Source organism: Prionailurus bengalensis, chromosome B2 (assembly GCF_016509475.1).
Source record: "Prionailurus bengalensis isolate Pbe53 chromosome B2, Fcat_Pben_1.1_paternal_pri, whole genome shotgun sequence".
Classification (NCBI taxonomy): Eukaryota; Metazoa; Chordata; class Mammalia; order Carnivora; family Felidae; genus Prionailurus; species Prionailurus bengalensis.
This window is the reverse complement of record NC_057349.1, coordinates 144,413,903-144,428,698: the sequence shown is the minus strand read 5'-3', so window position 1 is coordinate 144,428,698 and position 14,796 is coordinate 144,413,903. Positions and strand designations below refer to the sequence as shown.

The window sequence follows — 14,796 nt, the reverse complement described above, 5'->3', positions numbered from 1 at the left end:
TTTCCATGGTCCCCAAGGGTCTGTGGCCCCTTGGGGCAGACTGCCACCTGATTATCCCATCTGCTGTGGGGCTGAAGTTATAGCTGCTGGGAGACACCAGTGTGTTAGCAACCCTGCTCATCAGGATTTTCTGTCTGGTCGCCCTCCATGCCCGTTACTAGGGAAGGTGACAAATTTTGCTTTTACATGAAAGTTTCCTCTAGCAGAAAGAGTGTCCTCGGTTCTGGCCATTCCCCCCAACATTCCCCAGGTTCTTCTCCTGGGAAGGACATAAAGACTTCACTCTCAGCCCTCCTTCACCCGGCCACATCAAGAAGGGTGCATTCACTACGTGGAGAAGGAAGGCTTCCTCCCAATCAGGTTCCCTTTAAACAGCATCAAATTCAAAGAAAAAAGAAAACAGCACAGGTCCATACTATTTGGTTCCAAAACAAGGCATCCAGCCATCTCTGGATTGTGCGCGCCTAGTCCCCTTTGCATCTGCACCCACATGAGGAAGCGTTGGGAAGGCGACACAATCGATATTCTTCATCCAGCCATCTGGGTGCCCTCTCAGGAAAGAGAGGGTTGATCCCATGAAAGATCTAGCACCTGACATCTTTCCTACCATTTTCCCGGATGGGGCCTCGAGCGAAGGAAAAAACAAGTGGACCTTAGTGTGCTTTCTCCTTTACTCTCACACAATTTCCTCCCGTGTTTATTTGCATCAATGGAGCTCGTCTGTATACACCAGCATCAACTTGGCCTTGGAGAATCTGAATGATTTCACCTGCTCCCCAGGCTGCACCTCTTTTCTTAGGATTATTTCGTGAACAAAGGCAACTTTCCTGGTGGGATGAAGGTCGAGCAGCCAGTATCGTCATGGCAACGGCAGCTCTGGATTAGGAGTAACGCCCAGAATCCCTGCCAGGGAGCTGGACACACAGGGCTCTGGACATTGTACCCCTCATCGCCTTCGCAGCAGGGAGCGCGTTCACAAAGAGCTAGTATTTTCTCATTTATTCACAGCGGGGAAGCACAGCAATTGGGATTGCACAAACTGGTTTTGCCAAAAACACGAGACTGGGCCAAATGGCGCAGGAACAAAATGCTTCGAAAAGCCGAGCATCTTTCTCGCTCACACAGAGCGTGAACGTTTCAAAGACGGTATTAGAGGGCCGTTCTCTTGGCAAATGCTTGAAAAAGAAAAAGAAAGAGCAAACCCACTCCCCTATTCTATTAGAGCGGGATTCAGAATTAAAATAATTGAATTAAGCATTTTCACAATGCCCACAAAAGAGAGCTACCGTTATTAACAGAATAGAAAAAGCCCGTGTGGCTTATTCATTTTCTTTTATATTTGAATTCATTCTGTTCGTCATGCCACCAGGGCTTGGGCTCGGCAGAAAGAGGCAAGTGCCCCTCTGCATCCTACAGCATGCTGCAGCTGGAAGGGGAGGGCCATTACTCTCCAGGGTGAGGATCAGCCTTTGAGAAGGAAAAAGGGAGGGGTCCCTGATTCCCAGATTATGTAACAACGAATGACCCGCTGAAATGACTGTGAAGGTCACCAGAGCTTGGAGCTCTCTGCGCCCCCCACCTCCATCATCCCCCACAGAGATTTGCTGGAGTCTCAGCAGGAGGGAGAGCAGGCCACGTGTGAACGGAGGGGCTGTGGCTCTGTGCCTGGCCACAAATGGGACCAGGACCTGCAGGTGGAGAGGCCGGTGCAAGGGAGGGCACACATGGGTCTTCATGGGCACACGGCTGTCTGTGGTCTGGGACGCGTCTGCAGAGGGGGCTCTTAGCGGGAGCGGTCTCTCGAAAGAGCAGGTGCCGGTCATCAAGAGAATGTGGCAAGTGGCTTTCAGAGAACCGATGAGCAGATATATAAGCAACAGGCTCCTCCTTTCAAGAGAGAGGGCAAACATTAAGCAGGGGTCAGGCCCTCAAATAGGCTAGGGTTCAAATCAGACTTTTTCTTTTTACGTTTATTTATTTTGAGCATGAGAGAGACAGCATGTGTGCAGAGTAAGCAGGGGAGGGGCAGAGACAGAGAGAGAGAGAGAGAGAGAGAGAGAGAGAGAGAATCCCAAGCAGGCTCCAGGTGTCAGCACACAGCCCGACGTGAGGCTCCGACCCATGAAAGGTGAGATCGCGACCTGAGCCGAAACCAAGAGTCGGACGCTTAACCAACAGAGCCACCCAGGCACCCCAAATAGGCTAGGGTTCAAGACCAAATAAGAACTAGAATAGAAAGGGGAGTAAGCAAGCTGAATAAATCAAATACGTGCAGCTTTTTGTGTGTTTATCAGATGTCAGTCAAGTGTTATTTTAAAAAAGGAGTATCATTTCATGTCGGAACTTCAAATAAAGGCCGTAAAAGTTAAAAAACAAAAAAAGAAGAAGACAAAGAGAGAGAGAAAAGAAGCGAGGGATTGAAGAAGAGACGGCTAGAGAGGGGTCTGGTGGGCCCTGGGGCGTGGTGGCCTGCATCTGACTTTGGGACCAGTCCAAGGAGCAAACTCGGAGCCCATCCTCTAGTGGCGTCAGGCAGGCAGGCAGACGTGAAGCCCACATACGTAAACCTTTGTATCTCCCTCTGACACAGCCGGGTGGGCGAGGACTGACCAGCCCGTCCCAGTTTGCCTGAGACTTTCTCAGACTTTCCTGCGTCCCAGGAATCCCCCCAGTTCTGGGCAAACGCGGACAACTGGTCACCCTACTGGCGCCTGAGTCCGCTGTCCTGGGTCCTGCAGGTCCCATTACTCGTCAGTGATGTCATGAGACACCAGGACCGATGCGCAGGATCGAATACCCGGAGTGCACGTTAACAGTAACGCTGCGTGCTTTCCCTTCATACTTCTGACGGATGTTTTTTCAAGCTTTTACTTGTATTTAAATGAAACAGTTAAGGTTCTGACAAAGGTGTACGGCCCAGTTATTTCTAGAGGGAGTCTGGAAGTTGGGCGTGAGGAACTGGGGTGGGGGGCCCTGTCTCTCCAGGGTTCCCCACTCGAGATGCTGTTCTTTGGGGAGGCGTCCTGAAAAATCTGCCTTATCTGCTCCAAAGCTGCGATCTCATTCCATAAGAGATATGTCACTCAGATTCCTAGCTCAATGAAAGCCATATGACACTCCGGAACATCCTCCCATCAATATTTGTATAGGTTAAAAGAGAGACCACCGACCTGGAAAGAGTTTAGGCAGAATTTCCTTTCATGGGAGGGGCTTAAAATTTAATCACCCACTTTGGGGCGGGGGGAAGGAGCTCACTCTGGATTCAAAAGTCCATCAGGACTGTTTTTTGTGGCTGTTTTTATTGTAGCATTTTCCCCCTTTGCAGGCATTAGTTTTCTTCACGCAACATTTTACCCTCTTCGTGCAATACGGTCACATTTTGAAAGGGTTAAAGACACGGGAACCAAGTAAACAACCCATTTAAATATAGGTCATTCGTTGAACTCAGGCTATTTGTGAAAATGTATTTAGGTAGAGTACTATTAAATTAACTCTCAGCTCCAAAGGTCCATTCTATGTTAGCTATATAAAGTGTCCTGCTATTTTTTATGCATTCGAGAATATTTTAAATTAAAGTTAACATGGCAGCATGCATATTCCAGTAATTTTTATATGCCAGTATTTTTACTGGCATATATGCTATTTTTTATGCATTCGAGAATATTCTAAATTCTAACATGGCGGCATGCATATTCCAGTAATTTTTATATGCCATTTTTAAGGATGATGGCTTTGCTGGTATGATTGGCACCATTAGTTCTGTGTGAGGTCAAAGAATGAAGCTGGAATTCTGTGAAGGGAAAGTGGTGTATGAGTTTCCGGTGACTTTCTTTCCGATATCCTTCACTATTTTCTAGACTCACGCCTTTCCCACTCTTGACATGGGAAGTGGACTGGAGCCCCACCTTGGGCACTGCTTGGGCCTGAATTACTTTCTCTGTAATTGAATTCCAGGAAGAGTTTTCAAGTCCTGAGATGGTAATTAAACACAGCATTAACAAAGACAGTACAATAATTGGGCTGAAATTCCGCACAGCCCAGATGGGCTTCATGACAGCCAGAATCCTGGTGTGGTTCCTTCTTTGGAAGAACAAGAGTTACGTTTATAAAAATCCCCCATTGAAAGGAAATGTCATAAACAGACATTCCCAAGGCTGGAAAGTCCCTTTCTGTAGTGATATTGGCGTCTGTGTGATACTTCGTTAAAATACAGGTAAGATGGCAGCTATCAAGAGTTGGAAATCACTCTGGTAACTGAGGTAATCTTAACTTTAGCCTGACACTATCTAATGAGGTCTTAATCTTTTCTATTTTCTATTTCTTATATACCTGCCTAAAGGCTTGGGATCAGAAAGCTCAAGCATTAGCTCCTGATGTTATGTAAACATGCCACCAGGGACACTGCCCACGAGTGTATTTATGCACGAATGGGCATCAATATAACATCTGGCACTTGTATTTTAGTAAGTTGTAGGTTAGCTGTGAACAAGGAACTATATAAGCATAGCATCAAAATAGGGAAATTACAATCAAGACTTATTGGTTTTGGGGGCCAACACAGAACAACATCGCTAACGAATATGGACAAATATTCAGTTCTACGCTGTTAGAGGCTCTTTGTTAACGAGAATTGCAACATACTCTTTTCCATGAGCATATCGCATACAAAGACAAGATGTGGAGGAGTAGGGGAGGAGAGGGAGCTTTAGGGTAAGGGCTTTTAAAATCCTTTAGAAAAAAATGCAAGCACAACCACAGCCACAGCTGCTACCTACGCAGTTGTACGATCTGGGTCGGCGAGTGCCAAAAGCTGTTTAACCAGCGTATTGGTTAAATAATGCTGCATAACAACCATCGATCTCAGTGGCATAAAATAATAAGCATTTGTTTACCTCACACATCTGTGAGTTGGCTGAGAGACTGCTGATCTAGGTTTGGGAAGTTTTGGTAAAATAAGCCTTACTCCAAATGCTTCTCAGCCTCCTCTGGGGCCAGGAGGGGAGCCTGGGAATATTCTTCTCCTGGTGATGGCTGAAGTGCAGAGAGCAAGCCCACATCTCAAGAGCCTACTGCACCACGTCTGGTGGTAGGTAACCTGCCATTGGCCAAAGCAACTCACATGGTCAAGGCATGATCAAGGCCAAAGTCAAAGGGCAGGACATACATTTCACCTGCCACGAGACCAAAGCCAGTTACGCTGCCATGCCCGATATCAATGGAACCAGGAAGTATTTTCATCCAATGGAAATGAGGGGCGGGACATGAATATTTCAAACAATAAACTACCACAATCCACCGTCACCCAGGTAACCAAAAATGTGTTGAATCACTAAACCCTACTCTGGCAATTGAAACAGTGCTATTATGATCAGCTACAGTTAGGTTTGGCCACCATAACAGACACCCTCAAATCTCCAAGAGCACACTAAGACACATTGAGCGGACTGGAGTTGACTGAGGAAACAGTTGGGTTTGGGCTGTATTCCATGTAGTGGCTGTAGGTCAGCTTCTGCAGCTCTGTTCCAAGTTGTGGTTCTTCTCATTCTGAGACCACGCTGAAGGAACAATACCAGTTTGGGATATGCTGTCCTTGTGGCAGAAGGAAAGAGCCAGAGAGCTGTCAGAAATGCATGCTGCCTTTACAGCTTCTGCTCTGAACGGGTACCTGGCCACTTCTGTTCCTTGGGCCATCAAGTCAGATGGCCAAGCCTCAGTGGGGAAGTATATCTGCCTGCCTGGAGGCACTGCGGCCAGTCACATGGCCACAGGTTGGGGGGGTGTCATCCTCTTACAGAGAGAGGTGAAGAGCTGGAAACAAAAACACGGTCTATCACAAGTAGTACCGCCTCGTGATGAGAAAAGGCCACTAAGCAACAAGCCCAGCTCTCCACTATGTACCAACAGACCAAGCCTACTACTACCTAAGCCTGAGCCCACTTAAATACTTGCTCGCTTTCTCAGCTGTTTTGACACACATTCAGTTTTTAGGGCAATGGCCATCTCTTCAGACCAGCATTGCCATTCGATGCCTCGTTCAATCACACACACAGTACTGGTGCGTGTCTACCGTACGAGAATGGAAAGTCGGATCGACTGGTAACTTACTAGGCGTGAGGCAAGAAACAACACACTCCAAGTGACAGGTCGGAAGTAACGTCAGACTGATGCCAAATTTAACCGCAACGTGTGAGAAGTCTGCCCAGCATGGCCAGGGCAGGAAACAGTTCTATCACCGACATGCTCCCCGGGTCAGATGATGGCTGTGGATGCCCCGAATGACATAGGAGACACTGTTGTGCCATTGCTGTGCCTGGGCTATACCTACGTGGTCTTGCCAAGAATTTGGTTTTAATTTCTTCAAGTGTGCCTTAAACAGTACAAAGGCACCCACGTAAGTGTCTAAGCCAACTGTCCTCCTGCATCGGCTAAGTGCCTCATGTTCCACACTCAGCCCCTCCGCTGACCCTCTACGGGGGTCTTTGATTTCCGTTTTCTACATTGCTTCAGCTTCTTAGAAGTTCCACCCACCTGCCTCATCTGCATTGGGTTTATATTTTTGGACTTTTCTTTTCAGTAAATAATAACTACACTGTTCATATATCCAGAGAGCCTGATGTTCTCATCACCTGTATTTCTACCTTCCAGCTGTGGCTTTAACAAAGTCAGAAGCCAGCTGGGAATTCTGGCAAATGGAAGCCTAGGGACCAGTGAGACAGAGAGCCAGAGTTTATTGGCCCATGAGATGAGTAACATCCATGTGAAATATAACTGTGATGGTTTATTACACAGCCAAACCTTAGAATAACCCACCTGGTTGAATGCTGGAATTCAATCCACCCTACCTATTTCTTCCCATATTCCCCTTCCATTTACAAAGCCCAGGGGGTTGGTGTAATCCTAGTTTGTGGTGAATTTCAGGATCTCTTCTGTGATACAGAGCATTGTTTTAAGCTAGGTCTTTTGATCCCCATAAAACAGACCAGGATCTTTGGTGCCAGCGATGGCACGGGCTGGGGTTTGGGGGTGGCTGAGGAAGACAGCATAGCTGCCAGTCCTCCCTCGGACAATGTGCGTCAAGCAGATTCTTTCTAGTTGATTCTAGCTTCACTGCAATCAATGATGTGCACCCTTAGGATGAGGTGGGGATTGGAGAGGTCTTGGAGGATGCGGTAATTTACGTGATAATAACTTCTTCCTAAAGTCGGGATTTACTGACAAAAAGGTTCTGTGGAAAGAGAAAAGGCTATGATCCTGGGCCATGGGGGCATCCTTGAGATTATATCCAGAGAGCAGGGATACCAGTTAAGGCAGCAAAAGGACACAGAAGGTTTGAAGTGACTATGTAAACATCAGGTTTCAAGGTGACCCGGACATTGACATGGGCAATTAGTTATCTGAGTCACTAGAACATGAGAAATTGACAGGGTTACACAGAAACCATACCAGGATCCTGCTTTGCTTTTGGCATTGGGGCTCAAGCCAATGCACTTGAGTGCAATTCCACCACTGGCCAGTATTTCTGACTGTTATAAACTGTATCTTGCACATGGTTATGCTTTGTGGGAACATTAACATCTCTGAAACAGAAAATTGTGGTTTGGTCTATAATTTGACTGAATTCCTCTATTAGCAAGGGGTTTTAAACTGAAATGTCAATTCCTTCTCTTCTTGAAGACAATACTTTGCTTTTCTGCTTACGTTGTACAATTTTAAAAGGTTGGGGATGGATAGGTTCAGTTTGAAGACATTTGTTTCAAGCCTCAAAGCACCCTTTGAGAAGTGGGTGATTCCAAGAGTGAGACCAGAGACCACAAGATGAGCCTGGGAAAATGTCACCGTACTAATGAGCAAAGCGGCATTCTGAAACTCCTAGAATATGGCAGAGGGAGCCCGGAACCAACAAAGATGAGCCTTGTCTGTCCAAAGATGGGGCAATCTAATCACAAATCAGGATAATGACAATAACTGAGAAGGGCTGACTCATAGTAGGTTAAAACCCAGATGTTAATAATGAGGCTTAAAAATTTTTTTTTAAAAACCCCACAACACACAATTCACTGATAACTTTTGCAGAATGTAGTGAACCGACTTGTTATTTTGAAAAGAAAGAATTACACATGTTTCCTGCCTTTCCTGTAAGACCTGTATCTCAGAGTCACCAAATGACTGATGGGAGAAGTTAGTCTTTATGTAAGTATTCCAGCAATAAATGAAATAATAATGATAACATGGGAATACTGTCACTTGCGACCTCTGATAAATTCATAAATCTAGGCAACGACGATCAGTGGCAGCTAACATCACAAAAGAAGAAACAGGCAGACACGAGCTATCTCTTAATGGAAATGTACTAAACCACTTACGAAGTAGGATTGCCAAAAGTATCAAACCCAAACTTAATTAAGCTCTAGATCTACCTACCAACTGATAGGGAACACAAGAGACAGAGGGCCATATTAAAGGATCCTAAGGATGTAATCAACAAAATTTAGACTGCAGAAAAGTCTACAGAAACAAAAAAAAAAAAAAAGGAAGAAAGAAAAAAAAAAAAAAACCCTAGCATTCTTTATTCCCAAGGTTGCAAGGAAAAGAAAAGAACAGGAACCTATAGATTAAAGACCGAAGAGGCTTATGAGCCAATCACAATATATAATCATCAGACAGTGGTGGCTGGGGCACTAAAGTCCGCGAGAGACTCATGTCTGGCTTCGAACCTGACTTTCAAATGGAGATCGTCTCATTGCTTAAAACCAGAGTTAACATGTTTTGGAAGCCACTGGATCCATCATTCACGATCCTTCCACAAGCACAACCATGTAGAGCATTGGACTACTTCCCCGGGGAAATGTCTCTACAGTGTTTGTGAATTAGAAGTGGGTCAGTGGGTCTACGGGCGCAGCGTTGAACTGGTCCCCCGAGGATGTGCAGAAGTAGCTGGGGCCTCTTAGCAGTACTCACAATAACACATCACATGCCTCGTCAAGTGGTGCCTTCTCCTGGAAGCCATCAGAACACACTGGTTTCTTTCTTTCTTTTTTTTTTTTTTTCTGTTTTTTTAAAACCTTGATGTAGATCTGACAAATGCTTAACGCCAGGACTACGTGTGCAGTGTCTTCAGGATACTGCTGAGCGAGGAGTAAAAATACTTATTGGACTATTAAAACTGAGTGCAGATTATTATACGTTTGATCCTGTTGTGAAGGCCAAGGCTAATGGGATGAGAGCAAGGTGTGAAGGCAGTGGATACTTTTTCCCTAAAAGGAATACACAGCCCAAAGGTGCTCAGAGAACCAGGATCGCTTTAACCTTAATGGTTAAAACAGATTTTTTTTCTTTTTATCTTTACCACACATTGTACGATCTGTAAACCCCCAGGTACATCATCACAATCCAGTGACAAATGGTCAACTGAAACCTTTGTAAACATGGAGGCTCCTGCTTGTTGCTGAACATAAGAGTGAAGGAAAAAGGTAGAAATCCAAATATCTCCGACCAAGTTCTGGGGGGTTGGGGAGGTGATAATAAAACCAACGAAGCCTGTTTTCTATCAGAATGTTCTATCGAAACTGAGTGCTACCAAAAAAAAAAAAAAATGTTAGCAACCTAATATTCTTCAAGATTCGTATCTTCCAAAAATTCTTCCCTCACATCCCTTTATAAGAAATCTTCTGTTATTCTATATTCACTTAGTCTCTGTAGTAAAGCATTGCCATGTCTTTTTTTTTTTTTTCAAAATCTTATTTATTTTTGAGAGAGAGACAGAGCATGAGAAGGGGAGGGGCAGAGAGAAGGAGACACAGAATCCAAAGCAGGCTCCGGGCTCCGAGCTCCGAGCTGTCAGCACAGAGCCCGACATGGGGCTCAAACCCACAAACCAAGAGATCATGACCCGAGCTGATGTCAGACGCTCAACTGACTGAGCCACCCGGGCGCCCACATTGCCATATCTTTTTATATATTATTCTCTAATTATTCAGGTGTGGCTTCAAATATATCTGAGGCATATCGAACCTTCCAAAGAGCAAAGAATAAGCTTTAGTCCCCCCCATTTCTTTTAGTGTAATGATACAGAAGCACCCCAAAAGGCTTTGCTGGACAAAGGAAGAAGAAAAAGAAGGGAGGAAGGGAACGAGGTAAGGAGGGAGGAGTAGGCCAGCCAGCATGTGTAAGTCTAAAGGTTGAAAACTACATTCTTGCTCAAGCTCTGATTCGCAGAAACAGTATTTCCAAGACTCAATTTAAAGACAAATCTTTAGACTACACTGAATGTCAAGAAAAGATCTCTAGTTTGTGCAATTAAGATGAATGAATGATGTCATAGTACGGGGCCTACGGTAGGTAAAGTTTAATAATGTAAGTGACAAGGTGCAACTATGAAAATACGGACTAAGTGGCCAGTTGGGCTCAACCTTAATGCTGTCACAGCTTCCAAGTGTGTCTTCTCTAATGCACCTTGTGATTCTCCCCAAGGCGTTTTTTTTTCCTTTTTTAAAGCCAAACTAAAAATGATTTAGTCGGATGTTTGATAATGAGACAAATTAATTCACTCACTTGAATAATATTTGTTACTAGTAATAAATGAAATTACCTCTGAGTAATTTGGTGAGAGATACTTCCCATTGCATTTGGCAATGTTCCTCAGAATTTTTAATGCTTTGTCTCCTTTCTTCCGAGTAATCAGCCAGCGAGGAGATTCAGGAACCACCCTGGCAAGAAGACTTTGTTGAGTTATGTCTAGGAATTTCAAAACCTTAACAGTTAATTAACAACCTCACTTTCCCTCGTAAAATAGAGCTTGCAATTAGATAAAACTTTAGGAGATTCTGAGAGTTTAGAACATGCTCTTTGAAACACAGATTATCTTGGAAAGCTTATAATGGAGGGAAAAAATGCTCACTTGATAATTGGATCATTGGTCATAATAAAAACAATCAATATTACATTGTTCTTGTAAGACCAGGCTACCCTAGAATACAGTGTCCTAAATTACACACATGAAAAGAACTGAAATTACACACATGAAAAGAATTCAATGGGCGCTTAGGCATGTATGTAAACTGATTTCCCCATATATTAAAATTAAATTAGAGAAATGATCAAAATGTATTCGCTTCAGTAAGAGTCAAATGTATACACCTGTAGCTTTCTGGTAACTTAATTTTCTGATGCTCTCAACATTTTCTTATTCCTCAGAGGATTCCTGAACAATGTTAATTTGCGTAATAGAACACACAGGGAAGCAAAGCGATTTCGTTGCGTTTAATTTGCATGTTGAAATATCGGCAGATAGGGTTTGTTACCTTGCAGTGTTCGTGAAAATATTCCAAAATAACAACACATAACTAATACTCTGGAGCTTTGCGTTTTGGTACTTTATTAATCTATTTTAATGAGAACTATTAGTCAATTAATGACCACTCTCTATAAATTCTCAAACACTCTAGAAATTCTCAAAGCCCACGGCTACTCTGGAGATGTCAGAAAATCTCCTTAATTGCTTTCATTTTCCTGTTGGTTTAGAAAGTGCAGATTCTACATTTCTGTGGAATAAGAATAAATTCAATAATGACCAGAACCACTTTACCAGTAATAAAGGAGGAAGAGAAAGCTGGGCAGCGTTATGGCTAGCTGGATCCCTTGCCAACTGGGGATAAAGTAGGCAATTCCAGGGAGAATTATGATTCCAAGGGTGAAGAACATTTGGACTACTATCCCCACAATTCTCCTTTGCTTTGAACCTACTATTTCTGTTACTGAAGGAAAACAAACACAGAGGTTAGGGAAGCTCAAGTTGAGCTCCAAAATAAACACACAGAGACATTACATCTGTCATATCCATCGGCATTGTTAGAACACCACAGAATTCTCTCTTTCTTTTTTAATTTTTTAAAGTTTATTTATTTGTGAGAGATAGAGACAGCATGAGTGGGGGAGGGGCAGAGAGAAGAGGGAGACACAGAATCCCAAGCAGGCTCCAGGCTCTGAGCTGTCAGCACAGAGCCCGACGTGGGGCTCGAACTCACAAACCGTGAGATCGTGACTGGAGTCGGACGCCTAACCGACCGAGCCACCCAGGTGCCCCAACACCACCGCATTCTTAAGGACACTAAAACTTCCATGCCTGCTGGAGCTGGGTTTTCTGCTCACTCTCTTCTCTGCCAGTTATTGGCAGGCACTGGCCACACTCATCTTATACCCACAGCCCAGCACTCTTCTTGTTATACAAAAAAATGTATCTGTTGATTTTAGGAAGGCTTAAATGATGACTATGGTATCAATACAGAAGTAAAACAAACTGGCTAGACTTCTATCACGGTATCTCTAAAGGTGTGCATATTATAGTCTCTTTAGGAGATTCTTTATGAGCATTAGACTCTACAAATGATTTTTTCAAGATCACGAGATAGTTTCTATTACATGATGGTCCTCTCCACAGTGTCAGACTTTCCAAGTAGGTGATATCTCTTTAAAAGTCACATGGGGAATTTTATTGCTGGCATCCTTCTCCACCCAATCGAATCCATTTCTATCTGTCATTAATTCTATTCCGATCATCTTGGGATTACGCTACTTGGTTGTGTCCTAAGATCGCAGCTTTGAAAATTCACCTACACTTAGATCTCCTTAGAAATGCTTCATATGCCAAAGTTATCCCTTCTTCCCCAGCCAGCGACAGGCAACTTCCTGACACTCTCTCTCCTTCCCGGCCCATACAAAGACCTTCAGAGGGTCCTTAAGGTGGGCACCGCTTGGGGAAGGATTATCTACCAGTGATGGAAGGGACTAGAAGCCTAAAGATCCGGAGCAATACTGTAAAAGAAGCTTTTGCCTCTCCCTGGTCACGAATCCACCGTGACCCTTAGAGGAGGTGACTGGTCTGGACATCACTGGCAACAGAGCCCAAGTCGCATCCAGGACTTTTCTCAGTAAAAGGAGCAAACAGCAAAGGGAAGTTTTTCTTTCTAGAAAGGTCAGACTTTCTGGTCACGGAAGTAACAAAGGTTCACAAATGAGCTTCTCGTTTTTAGGTCCCATCTCCTTCACAGTAAAAAGCTCTCCACTTGTACACAAGGAATAGATATAGAAATATTTGAGAACACAGGAGTGTCATCTCAAACTATATCCCAGAAATGCACAGGGAATGCTTTAAAAAGGTTTCAAAGAATTGCTGACATTTTTCATAAACGTCAATCTCCGAGAAGGCAAACAATAACTTGTGATAACAGTACAGCAGTTATCTGCAAGAGCGTGGTTCACCCCCGTATTTTGTGATATTCCGTATGTGGCCAGGACCTAAAAATGAGAAGTTCATTTTGCCAGAGTCAGAGTCTCACCGCGGCGACCTTCCTATTTGCAGAGATCATTCGTGTGGCAGCCGCGAAGCCTCATCATGCGAGCCCGAGGAGGCTCAGCGGCCGGCACCGCCCAGACACCTGACCCTGGCGTCAAAGAGACACGGAGCGCAGCAGTGTCTTACCGATCACGTAGCAGGTCATCCACGTGCCCTTTCCAAACACACCTTGTAGGAAGCGGAAGGTCACAAACACAGGGAAATTTGGTGCGAACGCCACCACAACACCGGTGACGCCAACACCGAAGCAGGATATTAGGTAAATGACTATCCTGCCGTACCTTTTTGAGAAAGAGAGAGGAAGAAGTCACCTTTGGCATTTTCTCCGACACAGTGAAAAGCACTATCGGTAAGTGTTGTTAGAAGAGGCTTCAGGACAGAAATTTTGTTTTCGACGCTGCATTATTACTACCGTGTACAGGATGGCTGAGAATTCTGCGTTTCGTTTTGCAGCAAAACCAGGCAAGTAAGGACATGTGTTCCTGAAATGGCATTACAAAACGCAAGGCACAGAATGCATTTTTGGGGGGATTGCAGTTTCCAAAAAGATGACCCTCTCTGTCCCATACGGTCGCCCCGGTGGCCCAGCTTTGATACCTTTCTAGCATTTTTGTGGGGGGAGTTGGAAGGAGAAAGGGAGAAAGCCCCAGGAGTGGGCTTCAGTCGTGGCTCAATCATCCACCAACCATGCGACCTTGGGTCCGTTTCTTAAGGGAACCAAGATTCAGATTTTGTTTGTTTGCTTGTTTCTCCCCTCCCTTTCTACAGTGAAGTTGTACAGGCTCAAATGCGATGCTGATGTGAAAGCTGCTTACAGACTCTAAAGTTCACGAGCAGGGCGAGCTGTTCTTAAGTTTCGCATTTGAGTCTCACCGTTTACGTAGCTGTTACTAAAGGCGTAGGCAAAGGGCACAGGTTACCGTCGTGGGCAATACCCTGGGATTCTGATGCTAAATGGTTCAGTGCAACTGTGCCAGGTTACTGGCTGGTGAAAGTCTGTCGTCAATGACCTTTATGAGACTTGATTCAAAAACATTCTCCCATAGAAATTCCCACCAAATTCACTCATGCAGTGTCCTGCTTTGGTCAGCGGAGCAGAGACAGAAGTAGTTCTCACTTATTCAGGTTTTAAAATTCACCGTCTGTCCTTCCTACACTGTCCTCTGGTAGATTGGGGGCCTATTAAATTGTTTCTGGTCCTTTCCTTCAACGATATAAAAGCAGAGAAGGAGCTGACAGACGGGTGGCCCTGTGGTGAGGCAGAATCATTCATGGGTCTGTCTTCTTCTTCAAAGCATGGAATCATCAATGAGGACAGGTGCGCAGGCCCCTGCTGGAACACAGGTAGGAAAAGCCCCCCTCCTTTAGTTGAGTTCTTTTGTTTGGGGATTATGTTTATTGACTGTGAGAGAAGAACATGAAGAAGAAGCAAAACCTGATGTTTA

The 14,796-nt window shown here is 44.5% G+C and overlaps 1 protein-coding gene across 1 annotated transcript in view; it reads right to left on the bottom strand.

The window, feature by feature from the left end:
* Positions 1–14,796, bottom strand: part of SLC22A3 (solute carrier family 22 member 3) — a 94,491-nt gene that overhangs the window by 34,480 nt on the left and 45,215 nt on the right. Inside the window, exons 3-5 of the mRNA XM_043592699.1 lie at positions 13,478–13,632; positions 11,585–11,753; positions 10,589–10,706 (exon numbers count right to left, since the gene is read on the bottom strand). Of these exons, the coding sequence (XP_043448634.1) occupies positions 10,589–10,706; positions 11,585–11,753; positions 13,478–13,632 (442 nt within the window). The remainder of the gene's footprint in view (positions 1–10,588; positions 10,707–11,584; positions 11,754–13,477; positions 13,633–14,796) is intronic.